The 17,973-nt window shown below is 43.8% G+C and overlaps 1 protein-coding gene across 2 annotated transcripts in view; it reads left to right on the forward strand.

The window, feature by feature from the left end:
• PIK3C3 (phosphatidylinositol 3-kinase catalytic subunit type 3) overlaps positions 1-17,973 on the forward strand; it is a 113,943-nt gene that overhangs the window by 72,573 nt on the left and 23,397 nt on the right. For both annotated transcript variants that reach the window (XM_082241860.1, XM_082241861.1), the window contains 2 exons: positions 1,498-1,666; positions 6,578-6,668. In XM_082241860.1, the coding sequence (XP_082097986.1) occupies positions 1,498-1,666; positions 6,578-6,668 (260 nt within the window). The remainder of the gene's footprint in view (positions 1-1,497; positions 1,667-6,577; positions 6,669-17,973) is intronic.

Below are 17,973 nucleotides of genomic sequence, written 5' to 3' on the forward strand. Positions count from 1 at the left end.
TTGTGGGTGCCAAAGCATCCATGGCTCCCTGGAGTTGGCGCCAGTGGTGCCCAATGTGTGTGTGTGTGTGTGTGTGTGTGTGCACGCGCGCGCACGTTTGTTCTTCATGCTGCTGGAAATGTTTACCGCTCCTCCGTTTTCATTTGTTTTGGGGTGTTGCATTTAACTGGCGTGGCCTTTCCTCTTTTGAAAGTCAGCTAGTTTATTATCATTTGAAAAGCAGTATGCCTCATAAGGGGGAGTGGGGAGATTGAAGGGCATAGTGTGCTCTCCACCCCCCATGAAAAATGCAAAATAATCACAACTTCAGGTAGAATAATGAGCTCTCATTGCTTTGAGCCAAGGTGGAATGCTCTCATAAATGATTCATAGTCAACCAACTGACAATATAAATGAAGAAATCCTCAGTTTTCATTCTGTAGCCCCCACCCCAGCAGCATCATCTTATTTCATTATTTTTTTGTTGCTTTTGTCTGTGTTTTGTGTGCTCTGTCTGTTGTAGGGCTGGCCACTCTATCTATCTATCTATCTATCTATCTATCTATCAATGCACAAATAAATACATACATAAATATACTTACACATACATATACACATGTGCACACACTTACGCAAAACACAGAGAAACACACACATATCGTAGAATCATAGAATTGTAAGGGAGTGACAGGGTCATCTAGTCTTTCCCCCTGTAATCAGGAATATTTTGTCCAAAACCACCAGAATGCCTATATTACCGAAATCCAATTGACAAAACACGTAAACGGAATAGGCCGTATAGTAACAATCGCAAAATTATTTACTAGAGGCTACTTCTCAAAAATTAGATATAGCTTCTCATAATGTCAAAATCAACATCGTGACATAATATATTAAAATGTAGCTTTTCAGTTGACCACTATGTCCAGTACAGTGGTACCTCAGGTTACAGAGGCTTCAGGTTACAGACAGCGCTAACCCAGAAATAGTACCTTGGGTTAAGAAATTTGCTTCAGGATGAGAACAGAAATCGCACAGCGGAGGCAGCGGGAGGCCCCATTAGCTAAAGTGGTACCTCAGGTTAAGAACAGTTTCAGGTTAAGAACGGACCTCCGCAATGAATTAAGTTCTTAACCCGAGGTACCACTGTATGTACTAAATATAAATCCCATTTTGTCAGTACTGTAGAATATTCTTTTCTGATTTCTTCATCTTCTCTTTTATTTTTACCTTCCCACCGGAGTGGTACCTATTTATCTACTTGCACTTTGACATGCTTTCAAACTGCTAGGTTGGCAGGAGCAGGGACCGAGCAACAGGAGCTCACCCCGTCGCAAGGATTCAAACCGCCGACCTTCTGATTGGCAAGTCCTAGGCTCTGGTGGTTTAACCCACAGCGCCACCCGCGTCCCTCCTGCTGACTGAAAAAAGGAACCCCCAAATGATTGGCGCAGGGCTCTGATAATAAATAAATATGCCATAATAATTTATGATGATCCGCCTTCTCTCCAAATGCAGGCAAACTTTTCCACATCGATTTTGGCTACATCCTGGGCCGCGACCCAAAACCTCTTCCCCCACCCATGAAACTGAACAAAGAGATGGTGGAAGGCATGGGGGGGACACAAAGTGAGCAGTACCAGGAGTTCCGCAAGCAGTGCTACACAGCTTTCCTTCACCTGCGCAGGTAAGCTTTTCAGCTTTTCTGCTGCTGGGCTGGCCAGCCGGCTCTTCCTTCACTTTCGAGCAGAGAGGCTGTCTGGCTGGCACAATCACAAACACAATCTTTTCATTTTCACCATGACACTTTTCTTCTGCCCCTGCTCTTACTTTATTTCTTTATCGTTTTTATTTAAAAAAACAAAAACAAATAAAAAACGTTCCTCTATTCCAGGCACATCCAACTCTCTAGAGACTACGGTATACTAGTATAATAAAACTGGCAGTGATCTACCCATTGTTATTGCCAAAAGTTGCTGAGCTTTTTTGGGGGAACATTTATGGCAACGGCAGCATAAATGGAACACAGCGCCAAGGACGCAGAGTGATTAATCAGGAACACACAGGTGATCACTTTTCTTAATCCAGTGATCGACCTGAAGCACCCTAGGGATCGACCTGTAGATTGCGGTCGACTGGTTGGACATGTCTGCTCTATTCCATAAAAAAAACAAAGCGGCAGACCACAAATATACAGCAGAAAAATGTGAAAAGCAAAAATCCTGGTTATAATTCTAACATCCTAATTTCGAATTTTCCTTTTACACTTCATTACCTGTTGTGTTATGCAAATGTGGCCTTTGGATTGATATTGGGTCATGCTAAATTTTAAATTGCAGGGGGATATGGAGACGGACCCAAATTTCATCCCACGAAATTACTACGGTGCAAAACTCCCATGATTTTTATTTTTATTTTTAAATTAACAGGGTTGCAGGTGGGTTTTGTTTTCTTTTATTTTTGGAAACAATGATCCGTGGAAATCACTGCAAGCAGTCCTCTAAGCTTTACACTAAACTTCCACGAGTGGCTTTTCTGTTATATTAAAGGTCACGTAAAACTAGGAATTAAGCAGGTAAGGCAGTGTTGGGAAGATAGACGAAAGTGATACCTGAACGCAGCCTTTTAGCGGCGATCCTTGGGAGACGGACGTGAGGGAATAATGTGAAAGGATGTCTGGGGAAGTAGTGCTCCGTCTTCTTGAAAAGTAGAGATGGGACGGAGAAAGAAAGGGAAGCTTTTAATGTTTAACAGATGAGTGGGGTAGAAATAATAAATTGTTGTTGTTGAGTCATTTAGTCATGTCCGACTCTTCGTGACCCCATGGACCAGAGCACGCCAGGCACTCCTGTCTTCCACTGCCTCCCGCAGTTTGGTCAAACTCATGCTGGGAGCTTCGAGAACACTGTCCAACCATCTCATCCTCTGTCGTCCCCTTCTCCTTGTGGCCTCCATCTTTCCCAACATCAGAGTCTTTTCCAGGAAGTCGTGTCTTCTCATGAGGTGGCCAAAGTATTGGAGCCTCAGCTTCAGGATCTGTCCTTCCAGTGAGCACTCAGGGCTGATTTCCTTCAGAATGGATAGGTTTGATCTTCTTGCAGTCTATGGAACTCTCAAGAGTCTCCTCTAGCACCATAATTCAAAAGTATCAATTCTTCGGCGATCGGCCTTCTATTATGATGATGATGGTTATTATTATTACTGCTACTTCTACTAAGAAATGCAATTTGACATTCATTGTAAGGCGTTGCATTGGATAACCCTCAGGCTGCCTTCCAACTCTTACGGTTCTATGAATCTTAACTGTATAAAGGAGCTTTGTGGGTGTGTTCCTATATACCCAGAAGTGTCAGGAAGGGAGCCAGATGGGGTCCACTGGGAGGTGAACTCATAGGGAAGAGCAACAGGTCTAAGGAACGACGTGAGCGAAGAGGGAGCTTTAAAGGTGAAGACGACAAACTGGAAATAGATGCCGACAGTGACTGAGAGCTACCGTTCAGTCTTCAGGGAAGAGGCGATGATGGCGATAGTGTCCGGAGAGAAAGATGACTTGAGCAGAATTGTTGTGCGCCGACTAAAGAGGAGTGATGTGCCACAAGGTTGGGCCCACGGAGAGGACATTATAGATACGGGATGATCAGAGCAAGGTTAAAGGGGCATTACTTAGGAATTGGCCCCAGGTGCTGAGGAATTGCCTTCTCTCTTAATTTATGGATAGCTGGATGTCCGGAGTTGTGCAAAGAAGCACTAATAGACAATAAGATTAAAAGGTGAAGAGCGTTGAGGATCTAGTGGTTACAACTTGATTGCCTTTCTAAACGCTCCTAATAATGTGCAATAATAAAACCTTGCTGGCGCAGCCTTTTGTCTCCAGAAAGCCTGAACGGGAATGAATTTAAATGGCTCGACACCTTGATTGGATCTTTTTTTATGATGTATGTGGAACAAAATGCACAAAAGTGAGGAATATTAAAGATAATAGTTGGAGAGAAAGACACTTGGAATTTGTGCCCAAGGAATTTGTCTCAGGGTGGGGTGAGATACGAAGAAGCTTGCTCAAGAAGGTAGCGGGAGACTGGGGGGAATAAACCCACAATCTTTTTCCGTTAAATATATATAAAGCGTCTAGGAAGAATCAGGGAGATATCTGTTCTGAAAACCAGACTGCAGTCTGGGGAGTCTCTCAAGTAACTCTGAATGTCTGTATAAATGTATTAAAAAGATGCTGAAAGCTGGTGTGGGGAGAGAGAACACAATTCAAATGAAAACACCCTGAAATAGAAAAGAAAGGGAATAATTTGTTAAAAGAATTATTTTCCTGCCTTTTTTTCTGTCTTCATCTTCTGTCTTCAAGGGAGATTCCCACCACCCCCTTGCTCCTGTCACAGGGAAATGTCATTGTTCAACGGTGATGCTTTCTGTTCTTCGCTAGCTAATTAATTGCGTTTCAGTTCAGCATTGGTAGTGTTTAGCAAAGGCTGGCGAAAAGTCTCAATTTTTTAAGGCTTTGTGTCTTCTGTGGCGCAGGAAGAAGGAAGATAAATGCAGCTTAACTGCAGTTGATCTATTGAGGACTTCATTGCCTTACCTTAATGACCCGTTGGGCAAGGAGACACTTAAAAAGCACAAGAACATGACAGCAACCTTGGAAGATCAGACCCTGAGTTCATCTAAACGAGCTTCCTCTTCCTCGTGCCCTTCAAGTAGTTTTGGACTACAATTCCCATCATCCCTCGCCATCAATCCCATACAGCTTATCAACCTCAGCTACGGACAATGATGATGGAAGCTGTAGTTCTGCACAGGTGAGCCTGTGCTCAGATTGAAAGACCTACATTGGCTCCCAGTATGTTTCCGAGCACAATTCAAAGTGTTGTTGCTGACCTTTAAAGCCCTAAACAGCCTCGGTCCAGTATACCTGAAGGAGCGTCTCCACCCCCATCATTCTACCCGGACACTGATGTCCAGTGCCGAGGGCCTTCTGGTGGTTCCCTCACTGCGAGAAGCCAAATTACAGGGAACCAGGCAGAGGGCCTTCTCGGTACTGGCGCCCACCCTGTGGAACGCCCTCCCACCAGATGTCACAGAGAACAACAACTACCAGACTTTTAGATGACATCTGAAGGCAGCCCTGTTTAGGGAAGCTTTTAATGTTTGGCAGATTATTGTATTTTAATTTTGTGTTGGAAGCCGCCCAGAGTGGCTGGGGAAACCCAGCCAGATGGGCGGGGTATAAAATATTATTATTATTATTATTATTATTATTATTATTATTATTATTATTATTATTAAAAACAGCAAAACAAAACATTTTCCCTTATTTGGATTTCTCCTCTCCTGTTAAATAGGTCAGTTCAAATAATCACTCACAGTGGAAGCTCTTTCAAATCTTGGTACTAACTATTATTAATTTAATTTTTAAATTAAATTTAATATATAAAAAAAGCCCACACACTGTATTTTACTTTTAGGAAAGTAAAATGTTAAGTGCATTCCCTTGAAACGCCAGCAGCTGTTTCAAGCATACAGACTTCAGTTGTAAAGCTCAAGGCAGCTGTCAGGCTCTTCCTTTTTAATGGTTACAAATGGCTTTTGGATCTCCAAAGTTATAGGTGTAAAACGGTTGGTTCACATAATTCACAGAACTTTGGTCGGGTGCTAACTCTGGACAGGAGACACGCTCTGAGGTCCGCACAGTGCAAGTGCCAGAAATATTTCGGTCCAGCCCCTGAAACGCCCTTTTAAAGAAAAGTTCTTTAAACCATCCCCAAAAACCATCCCCAAAGGCATAGTCAGAAATATAAAGGTAAAGGACCCCTGGATGGTTACGTCCAGTCAAAGGTGACTATGGGGTTGTGGCACTCATCTCGCTTTCAGACCGAGGGAGCCAGCGTTTGTCCACAGACAGCTTTCCGGGTCATGTGGGCAGCAGAACTAAACCACTTCTGGTGCAACAGAACACCTTGATGGAAACCAGAGCACACGGAAACCCCGTTTACCTTCCCACCACAGTGGTACCTATTTATCTACTTGCACTAGCTGGGACAGAGCAATAGGAGCTCACCCCGTCGCGCAGATCCAAACTGCCAACCTTCTGATCGGCAAGCCCAAGAGGCTCAGTGGTTTAGACCACAGCGCCACCCACGTCCGAGTCTGCTCCTTGGACAAGGCAGCGTGGATTTCGCACTGCCAACCAGTGGTGCAATGCAAGTGTTGGGAACTGCATCTGACAAGACGAAGAAAAAAGAAGTTTCCCATCCATCTTGCGAAGGTAACATAGTCTCTCATCCTCCCTAGGAAATTTACTTTAATTAGCCAATGCTTCAGCTAATGCCAACAAAAAGCTAAGGTTGCTCATTTTCTACTTGCTGTAGGTTCTTTTTTGAGTGCGATTAATTTGACCTTCGGATGTCTCATTTTGTCCACATTGCGCATCCAACTGTATCTAAAATTTTGGCTGGCAGGCTGCCAATTAAGAATCCACTTCATGCATCGAGTCCCTATAAGCCTGTTCCACAATACTCTCTGGTTGTGGCTAAATTGGCTTCCCCTCTGGGTTATTATTTTCTTACCATGTCTGCCTTCTTCTTCTCCACAGGTATTCCAACCTCATTTTGAACCTGTTCTCCCTCATGGTCGATGCCAACATCCCGGACATAGCTCTTGAGCCAGACAAGACTGTAAAGAAGGTAAGAATTGAATATAAAGTGTGTGTGCTACGAGATGTGCTCTGCCCACAGAGAGAGGCTTGGCTCCCAAACTCATTTCATTTATTCTTCCCTCCATTTCTCAGCCCCCTGCCATTGTGTGTCAAAGCACACATGCACTGTTCCCATGAAATGGTGGTTGTTGTATTTGTTGATTGAATTTATATTCCGCCCTATAGCCGCAGGTCTCAGGGCGGTTCTCGAGATAAAATCAGAATGTTGTTGTTTAGTCATTTAGTCGTATCCGACTCTTTGTGACCCCATGGACCAGAGCACACCAGGCACTCCTGTCTTCCACTGCTTCCCACAGTTTGGTCAAACTCATGCTGGTAGCTTCAAGAACACTGTCCAACCATCTCATCCTCTGTCGTCCCCTTCTCCTTGTGCCCTCCATCTTTCCCAACATCAGGGTCTTTTCCAGGGAGTCTTCTCTTCTCATGAGATGGCCAAAGTACTGGAGCCTCAGCTTCAGGATCTGTCCTTCCAGTGAGCACTCAGGGCTGATTTCCTTCAGAATGGAGAGGTTTGATCTTCTTGCAGTCCATGGGACTCTTGAGAGTCTCCTCCAGCACCATAATTCAAAAGCATCAATTCTTCAGTGATCAGCCTTCTTTATAGTCCAGCTCTCACTTCCATACATCTCTCACTTCCATACATCATTCCATAAAATCAGAATATAAAACCACAAAACGCATAATCAAAATAAAGACAACAGCAACACAACAACACATTTTAAAAGGGCTTAGGGTGCCAATCAAGTTTTCTTTGCTTCTGCTGGTTCAGAAGTGGAGAACACTCTGGTCTTTAAGGCCAGGCTTCTCTGTCTGAGCTTTGAAACTCTTCCCAAGCTGAGGCCCTCGCCAACCCTGCTCCACATGCCTCCTCATGTTGGAATATCACCTCAAGCCATGGAGTTGCCTCTTGCTTGCCTGCTTGGAGAGATGTGAAGGGGTTCTGCTGAAACCTCTGGCTTTTATGTGACTGCAGTATCGCCTGCACTACAAAGGTAAGAGACACGTCCATTGTCCCACCTTTTTTGCCTCTGGCTCTGCCAATCATTGCTGTTCCACCCCAGGAAAATCACCCAGAAGGAAATGCAGCTCTCAGGTTGAATGACGCTATTCCTGACAACCTTGGATTAGTTGGTTGTGAGAGTATCTGGCTGTGTTCAAATGTTTTGTGATGCTCATAGTGTTTTTGAAAGTGTTTAGATTAGGGTTGCCATATTTCAAACTGTAAACCCTAGTTTAGATGTTCTTTTAATTTGTTTTTATGTCTTTTAAAGATGTTTCAGATTATTTTAATTGCATTGTGTTGTTGTTGTTTTAATTGTATTGTTGTTTGCTGCCCTGGGCTGCTTTGAGAGGAAGAGCTGGGTAGAAATTTCATTGTTGTTGATGATGATTGTGATAATCCCTTGTGCGGCCGTGTGCTTGAACTCAGGCACACAGAACACTCTAGCAGTATGAACTGGCCCAGGGACCCTTGCGAAGTGAGAAATGTAATGTTGGAAGTGATCCTAGACATTATCCGAAGGAAGTCTATAAAAGAAGCAGGAGGGCAGCTTGCCAAACAAGAGCAATCTCATCTCTGTCTTCTGATGATTCAGAAACCCATCTTATTCCAGCCTGGTCTCTTTTTAATTTGACGGAGGAGGGGGAATAGCCACTTCTGAAACCGTTCTGATTTCTCTGGTGGGGGGTTTTACGTTTCCTAACCCTCGTCACTGCACCGAGATGCAGTCGTCAAGGATATATAATTGGTAGAAACCTGGCCATCAAAGAACGAAACTGGCAGTTGTTCTGGATTTCAGGGGTCTTGCTTATTTTCTTTTCTTTTGTTTTTTCCTCATCTGCAGACTTCAAGTTCTGACTTACCACTTAGTTTAATCCCATTCATCTCTGTCAGGAGTTCAGTGTTGCTTGACGTGATGGTGTTTGTGTTTGGCCTGGACTCTGTCTTGCGAGCAATCTGACACTCTTCCCGTATCAAATGGAGAGTCTCTTCCTTTGTGTTTTCGTGCCAATTAAGGCAGAACATAACCGGCTTGTTATTAATATGTGGGCAACAGCTTTCATGTTTGATTTGGGCAACGGCGTACACGTTTTCGTGTTGGCTGGAGAGAGCCATCCATCCCAATTTCTCTTTCTCCATTCAGACTACATTTCAATGTGCCACTTGCTGAGAAGCGTTTCTGAGGTCTTTCGAATGCTGCATCTTCTTCTGAGTTTTGCCGATCTTGTAAAAGACTCATCTTATTATATTATATCTATGCTTCTGCATTTGGAATCTTATTTATTTTGTCAGTCCTTCACATCACAGCCTTTTTTGTTCCCTTTGTTTTAATGGAGGTGTCTCCTTTCCATTTTTCAAAGTCTACTTTAATGGAAAGTCTAATAGAATAAATCCCAAAGCACTTTCTTCTGGGGTGGGGGTGGGGAGAGTGGAATCAGTTTGTGTGATACCTTGTGATGCCTTTGAAGTTTAGTAATCAATTTCTCTCTGGAACAGTGAGTCGCTCTTGATCTTGTGTGACAATATGTTGTCTTAATGTCATAAGACTGAAGATCTGGAAAGGTTACGGATGTTATGATGTTCTTATTTAATTTCCATAGCTCTCCAGGCTGCACTGTCTTTTACAAAGTTTGATCATATGTGCTTTAATTATTTTATTTTATATTATTATTTATACTCCATCCATCTGGCTGGGCTTCCCCAGCCACCCTGGGTGATTTATAGCACATTAAAATAGTAAAACTTCAGACATTAAAAATTTCCGGATATATGGCTGCCTTCAGATGTCTTCTAAAAGTCAGATACAGTGGTACCTCAGGTTATAGATCCTTCAGCTTACAGACGCTTCAGGTTACAGACTCCGCTAACCCAGAAATAGTACCTCGGGTTAAGAACTTTGCTTCAGGATGAGAACAGAAATCATGCGACAGCGGGGGGAGGCCCCATTAGCTAAAGTGGTACGTCAGGTTAAGAACAGTTTCAGGTTAAGAACGGACCTCCAGAACGAATTAAGTTCTTAACCTGAGCTACCACTGTAAAGGTAAAGGGACCCCTGACAGTTAAGTCCAGTTGCAGACGACTCTGGGGTTGTGGCACTCATCTCGCTTTACAGCCCGAGGGAGGCAATGTACAGCTCCGGGTCATGTGGCCAGCATGACTAAGCCGCTTCTGGCAAAACCAGAGCAGTGCACGGAAATGCAATTTACCTTCCCGCTGAAGTGGTACCTATTTGTCTACTTGCACTTTTTGGCATGCTTTTGAACTGGTAGGTTGGCAGGAGCTGGGACTGAGCAATGGGAGCTCACCCCATCGCGGAGATTCGAACCGGTGACCTTCTGATCAGCAAGCCCAAGAGGCTCAGTGGTTTAGACCCAAACATGGCCAGTGAAAGTGTTGCACTTGCCCACCAATAGCAAAAAGCCTTGTGCTGAAATCATCAGTGAAATAGCTGGAGTCCCCAAGTGTTGCTGAATCTCCTTAAACTTCCAAGTCTTGAAGGTGACGGCTGGTATCTCAGTACACGGTGATCGCAAGAAGGACTTCCACTTCTCCCCAGTTCAATAGCTTTTACTTGGAATGGGCTGCTCAGTCTGAAGTGAGAATGATGCCTTGTAAAATCATCAGGTATTCTGGGAGAAATTTGAAACCGAATTTATATTATTTTTCCGCTCCCTGTGGCAAAGCTTTTCTTTCTGCAACCCTATCAGGAAAAATCTATATTTATCTAATGCTACAGTTGCATTGATTTTCAGCAATATCATCTCTCTCTCTTTTTCTTTTTCTTTTGTTCTTTGTTTCAGAAGAGAATTTTCCATTCTTGGCACATCATTCCTATGAATCAATGTGTTTGGGCTAGATCTAAATTGGGATCTCTTTACTAATAAAGAGCAAGATTTTTCCAGTATCTGTTTGATAGTATTTTATCACCCTTGTCATATAACTGATTCGGGAACTTTTTTTTCTAGTCTGAGGGCCACATTCCCTTCAGGGAGTATTCCGGGGGCCGGATTCCAGTTGTGGGTGGGGCCGGTGGCAAAAGTGGGTGGAGCAAATAAATGTGAATTTTGCCTTTGTTTCTTCACACACCCATCTTTGTCCCCCATCCAGGCAAACTCATTGTTTGTTGTTGTTGTTTAGTCGTTTAGTCATGTCCGACTCTTCGTGACCCCATGGACCAGAGCATGCCAGGCACTCCTGTCTTCCACCGCCTCCCACAGTTTGGTCAAACTCATGTTGGTAGCTTCGAGAACACTGTCCAACCATCTCATCTTCTGTCATCCCCTTCTCCTTGTGCCCTCCATCTTTCCCAACATCAGGGTCTTTTCCAGGGAGTCTTCTCTTCTCATGAGGTGGCCAAAGTATTGGTGCCTCAGCTTCATGATCTGTCCTTCCAGTGAGCACTCAGGGCTGATTTCCTGCAGAATGGATAGGTTTGATCTTCTTGCAGTCCATGGGACTCTCAAGAGTCTCCTCCAGCACCAGAATTCAAAAGCATCAATTCCTCATTGTTATAAGAGACTATTCTGGTGCGTTGTAAACAAGGCCACGTTTCAGCTCTCGTGAGTGGAGTCGAGAGCGGAGACAATTGCCTTAAACTTCTCCTGGCTGAAGTGGGCAGCTTTGCTCAAACTCATTTAAACAAGATAACGCCACATACATTGTGTTGAGGAGAATTTAAACAGATGTTTTCGGTGTCTTGATTGATTTTCTTCCTGTCCCCCTGTCCCCCCGTCCCCCTCCTCAAAGCTTTAAACAAGAAATCCATATATATTTCGAGAAACTCAAACAAGATAAGGATCCATTTTGCTTTGACCTGTAAAATTAAATTACCTGTCGGTGCCTGAATGAAGTCAATAGCCCATTTTCAGCCATAATATCATTTTCATGGAAGGCTTGGGGGCGAAGACTTGTAAAGTACGCAGTGTTTGCCTGGCTACAAGACAAACACTGCTATTTGCTTTATGCAGATGGGTGTTCTAAGCCAATTTTCTCATCTCCTGGTGCAAGTGCTCCCTAAAGCACCAGGATGACAGAAAAGGGAAAGAAAGAGTGGCTGAAATTCATTATTTTAAACAATAAGATAAAGTAAAATCCTGCGACTCCAGGTGCTTGGAGGACTCTTCAGAAACTTAGAATCATAGAGTTGGAAGAGACCACAAGGGCCATCGAGTCCATCCTGCCAAGCAGGAAACACCATCAGAGCACTCCTGACATATGGTTGTCAAGCCTCTGCTTAAAGACCTCCAAAGAAGGAGACTCCACCACACTCCTTGGCAGCAAATTCCACTGTCGAACAGCTCTTACTGTCAGGAAGTTCTTCCTAATGTTTAGGTGGAATCTTCTTTCTTGTAGTTTGGATCCATTGCTCCGTGTCTGCTTCTCCGGAGCAGCAGAAAACAACCTTTCTCCCTCCTCTATGTGACATCCTTTTATATATTTGAACATGGCTATCATATCACCCCTTAACCTCCTCTTCTCCAGGCTAAACATGCCCAGCTCCCTTAGCCGTTCCTCATAAGGCATCGTTTCCAGGCCTTTGACCATTTTGGTTGCCCTCCTCTTGACACGTTCCAGTTTGTCAGTGTCCTTCTTGAACTGTGGTGCCCAGAACTGGACACAGTACTCCAGGTGAGGTCTGACCAGAGCAGAATACAGTGGGACTATTACTTCCCTTGATCTAGATGCTATACTCCTATTGATGCAGCCCAGAATTGCATTGGCTTTTTTAGCTGCCGCGTCACACTGTTGGCTCATGTCAAGTTTGTGGTCAACCAAGACTCCTAGATCCTTTTCACATGTACTGCTCTCAAGCCAGGTGTCACCCATCTTCAGCTGCAGGTTTGACCAGGGCCCGTATTTCAGGTGATATATTTCTGATGTCGCACAACTTTCACTGATGTAGATTCATAATGCTTTTATACAAATATATGGTGTGGCTGCATTTGAAATACTGCGTATAGTTCTCACCTCAAGCATATATATATATGAATGATATCTGTTTTCCCCCAATTATATTTTATTAAGCTTCAGCATGTTTAACATCTACAGTCATAATTTCATCTTTTCTCTTATTTTTGTCAACTTTCCTCCCCATTTTCCACAGAGTTGTTGTTTCTCCCCTCCTGCTTCTGTTCTATCAAATCATAGCCACAAATATCATAATCTAATTTCTTTCATTGCTCATGACTCAAAACCTGCTCACAAGTTCATCATCCTATAATGTTTCTTTAAATAGTCCGAAAAGGTGTTTGCATAATTTCTAGACCACCCTTCATTCAAGAATCACAAGGCGGTTTACAATATAAAAACTCAAACATACATAACATTCTTCTTCTTCTTTGGCGATCACTCGTAGCCGAGTAAGATTGTCTTCCATAAACAGGGTTTTAACAGTGAGTCCGTAAGTGACTGTGGAGGCCAATTCTGGATCCACATGTCCTTCCACAGTGGGGACATAGGTTTCCGGGCAGGAGTTGATCACGGTGAGGGTTTGCCAAGTGTGTCTTTCTCTTAGCAAGTTTCTCCCCTGTGTCCTGAGTTTGAGTGTCTTCACTCAAACTCCTTTGGTAAAGGCTGTTCTCCATTGGAGCGCTCGCAGGCAAGTGTTTCCCAATTATTGGTGTTCATACTACATTTATTTTAGATTTGCCTTGAGAGAGTCTTTAAACCTCTTTCGTTGACCACCAGCATTACGCTTTCCATTTTTAAGTTCGGAATAGAGTAGTTGCTTTGGAAGATGATAATCAGGCATTCGCAGAACATGGCCAGTCCAACAAAGTTGATGTTGAAGAATCGTCGCTTTGACACTCGTGATCTTTGCTTCTTCCAGTACACGGGCATTAGTTTGCCTATCTTTCCAAGTGATGTGTAGAAATTTTCGGAGACACCGTTGATAGAATCTTTCGAGGAGTTGGAGATGGTGTTTATAAGTGGTCCATGTTTCACATGCATACTATGTATACATAACATAGTAACAGGCAAAAGCAGTAACTCCACCCCCACCCACTCCAAATATTGTAGAATTAGAGAAGGTTCAGAAAAGGGAAGGCAAAATGATTAAGGGATTGTAGCGACCCACCTCTGAGGAAAGATTGCATTGTTCGGGACTTTTCCGTTTAGAGAAAAGACGAGTAAGGCATGGTTTATAATTTTATAGTTTATAAAATATGCATGGCCCTGTTTCGAACTACAGTGGTACCTCAGGTTACATACGCTTCAGGTTACAGACGCTTCAGGTTACAGACTCCGCTAACCCAGAAATAGTACCTTGTGTTAAGAACTTTGCTTCAGGATGAGAACAAAAATCACGCAGCGGCGGCGCGGCAGCAGGAGGCCCCATTAGCTAAAGTGGTGCTTCAGGTTAAGAACAGTTTCAGGTTAAGAACAGACCTCCAGAACGAATTAAGTTCGTAACCCAAGGTACCACTGTATTTAAAGAAATATTATAGTACAGTGAATTTGTGAGCAGGATTTGAACTATGAGCAACATAAGGAATTGGAGATTATTGTCTTATTGTTATGATATAAGAGAGAGAAGATAGGATGCAGCAAGAGGGAATAATAAATAAATAAAAACACCACGAAAAATGGGGTGGGAATTCGACAAAGCAAAGCAAAAATATATTGTTATGTATTGGAATGTATATGTGATTGTTGTTTTTTTTGAAAATTTAATAAAATATAACTGAAATAAAATTATTCATGTCATGGAGAAAGTGGATTGAGAGAAAAGTTTTTTCTCCCTCTCTACAATTTGTGGACATACAGTGAAGCTGGAAGTTGGAGGGCAGATAAGAGAAAGTGCTTAGTCATGCAATACATTGTTAAACTACGGAACTCCTTGCCACAGGAGACTGTGATGTCCACCAACTTGGATAGCTTTAAAAGCGGATTGGACTAATTCATGTTGGAGAGGGCTATCAGTGGCTACTGACCGGGATGTCAGAGGCAATATGTCTCTGAATACCAGCTGCTGGGGTTCGCAGGTGGGCAGACTGCTGCCCCATAAACAGCAGCCCCTTTCATCGTTTTGACTCCAGCCCCTGTCATTCAGAGGTGCAAAGCCTCCAGACGTGGAGGTCCCCTCTTGCTATCGCACTGCCAGAGCTGAGCAGATCCCTTTAAAATATAAGGACAGAGTCATAAACATCAACATTAAAAAAAAGAAAACAGTAGATTTCTATTGCAATTATTTGGAAAGGGATAATATCAAGATGATTAGAAGATGGCAATTTGGGGAGGGGGGGACCTGAGTATGTTGTGTGTAAGAACAGCTTACTGTATGTGCTTTGATTATTTTTAATGAAGATACAGTTGCTATAGTGATCCAACGCAGAGAAATATTTTGGTAGACAAAACCCTACATCACTCTTAAGTATCAGTGGGTATAAATTAGCCTATTTATGGAGACAAAGGCAGGAGAATGACAGAAGTGTGTCGGAGAGGACTGCTTTTGTACCGAAGCCGTTCGAAATCATCTTACCCTTAAGCTTTAAACACCAACAGAGTAAAGATTGTGAATAAATTAGAGCTCTCTGTTTCCTGCGATTGCTACAGCACAGGGGAAGCCTTTATCAATGGAGAGGTGTGTAAAAAGGGCAAGGCCTCCATTTGATTATTACTATAAAGTAGTTGTGTTTAAATTGCACCATGATTTTAAAAGATTTTGTCATGTTGCCCTTAACAACAACCTTGTGAAGCTTGCAGGGCACGTTTGCTCGCATTTTACTGGTGTGTGCTTAGAAACCCATGGGCCGGATCGGGAAAATACCTGCCCTCGGATCCATTTCCACGTACTGTGAAATTGCTTTGAGATCTTATATGGGCAGCCAAAGAAATGATGCTCGGAGAGGATCCATGCCATGTGTGGCATGGCTTATGAGCAGAATAGGATCAGCGAAGCTGGGCTTTCCTCAGCAGATGCTAAGCTGCAGAGATGCTTTTCCATTTAGTAAAGGTAAAGGGACCCCTAACCATTAGGTCCAGTCGTGGCCGACTCTGGCGTTGCGGCGCTCATCTCGCTCTATAGGCCGAGGGAGCCAGCGTACATCTTCTGGGTCATGTGGCCAGCATGACTAAGCCGCTTCTGGTGAACCAGAGCAGTACACGGAAACGCCGTTCGCTGGAGCGGTACCTATTTATCTACTTGCACTTTGACATGCTTTCAAATTGCTAGGTTGGCAGGAGCAGGGACCAAGCAACGGGAGCTCACCCCATCGCGGGGATTCGAACCGCCGACCTTCTGATTGGCAAGTCCTAGGCTCTGTGGTTTAACTCACAGTGCCACCCGCGACCACCAGCTAGTTCCTCAAAATTGGTACGTGCAAAAAACAGATGTGCAGCGGATGGTTTTTAACGTTCCCCATTTAACATTGCATGCAGGAGTTCCTGGATTCAGCCCCCAGCATCTTCAGGTACCCCAGCATCTTCCCCTACCTGAAACCTTGGGGAGGCAGTCAGTCCAGACAATCTAAGCTTAGATGGACTACTGGTTAGACTCAGGAGAAGGCAGCTTTTTCCCTAAACATCTCCTGGAAAAGAATGTGTTGTTTCTACTTTTTTTGCAAAAGAAGTTTTCCAGCACTTCTCCTTTTTCACCAGAAAAGTAAAAGAAATTCAGCCAATGCTGCCTTGGGTGAGGAAGTCGATGCAGCGATTTGCAAATACCCTCTTTGTTTCTGCTTTAAGTATCTCCCTCCCCAGCTTCCAAGATGGATAATGGTTTGGACGATAATAACTACAGAATATTTTTGTTCGTTGGAGACCAAAGTGCTTGGGGGCACTTGGCAGTATTGTTCTCTAGGTAACACTTGGATGCAAGCTTCCTATTGTTCAATCTAAACGAGACAAAACAAAACTTGTCTCCTCACCCCCTCCCCAAGCCTTTGAGCCAAGCGACCTCAGAGTTCAGCGTGTGTCTTTCTTAGCAAACATGACCTTTAAATGAGAGAGCATCTGGGACCAATGATTTCTTCGCCAGACAAAAGAAACGCAGGCGGGTTTCAGAAACACAATGCTTCTGACTGCCTGGGCTCTCTCCGGTGAAATATCCCTGGACTTACAGCAGGGGCCGCTCCTGCATTGTGTGTGAGTTTTTTTAAAAAAATAAAAATAAAAATCAAGAGTTCAGGAGCGGGGATGGATGATAAAGGCCATCTATTTTCTTCTAGCCCAGCAATGCCTGTAAAAAAAAAAAAAAGAATAGAAAAAGTAGCCCTGTTTTAACTGTTGATAGCATCCGTTTCCTTGACGGAAAGTGACAGCAGGAAGGTTCAAGCTATCCCAAAGGAGCCGCAAGTTTCTGCTCGTAGGATATGACGGTCTCAGTGTTCGCTAAACATTTTGCACAGACAAATCCCCCGTGCAAAAATAAAATTAAAAAATGACTCATATCTCTCAACTGCTTTCCTTTTCGTTTTTTAGGAAGACCTGAGCAGGAGAGGTGGTGGGAAATTACCAGAATAAGGCAAAGAGGTAGTTGAGGTTTCTCTGCCTGACATTTACTTCCATCTCTGTGGAGACACAGGAAGAAGGACCCTTTACCCTACAGGTTCCTCTGCACTTCATCCCAGTGTTGCACTTGTAGAACAAAGCAAGGAGGAGGATGGGGACAAAACTAGAACTAATTTGGCTCTACCTTCCATTGGCTCCTGATAAGGAGAGGTTGTGTCTCTCTGCGTTTCAGCCTATATCCAGGGCCAGCCCACACATAAGGCAAGGTGACTTGGCTGCCTCAGGTGGCAGGATCCATAGGGGCATCAGATCCAGCCTCCAAGGAGTGCACCATCTGCTGCAGTTGCCATGGCATTGACAGCTGTTGCAAGCTCATTGGGGGCCGGATCTGCCAACTACAGTGGCCTCTTGGCAAAGGGTGTGGGAATGCTGCAGATACTAGGAGAGGATATATTGATTTAATAGTATCCTTCCTAACTCAACACTTGTGAGTCAGCAGCAGAGTGCATTCTCCAATATATAGCATGAAGCTAGTTGGTAGATTCATTTGAATCTCTTTACTTAAGCAATCCAATCTGGCTTTGTTCAGATTGGGTTTGGTTCCTGGGAAGTCCCCTTTTATCCCTCCTAAAAAGAATAAAGACACAAAAAAGGTAAAGGTAAAGGGACCCCTGACCATTAGGTCCAGTCGTGACCGACTCTGGGGTTGCGGGCTCATCTCGCTCTATAGGCCGAGCGAGCCGGTGTTTGTTCACAGACATCTTCCAGGTCATGTGGCCAGCATGACTAAGCTGCTTCTGGCAAACCAGAGCAGCACACG

This window comes from Podarcis vaucheri (genome assembly GCF_965113315.1).
Source record: "Podarcis vaucheri genome assembly, chromosome: 11".
NCBI lineage: Eukaryota > Metazoa > Chordata > Lepidosauria > Squamata > Lacertidae > Podarcis > Podarcis vaucheri.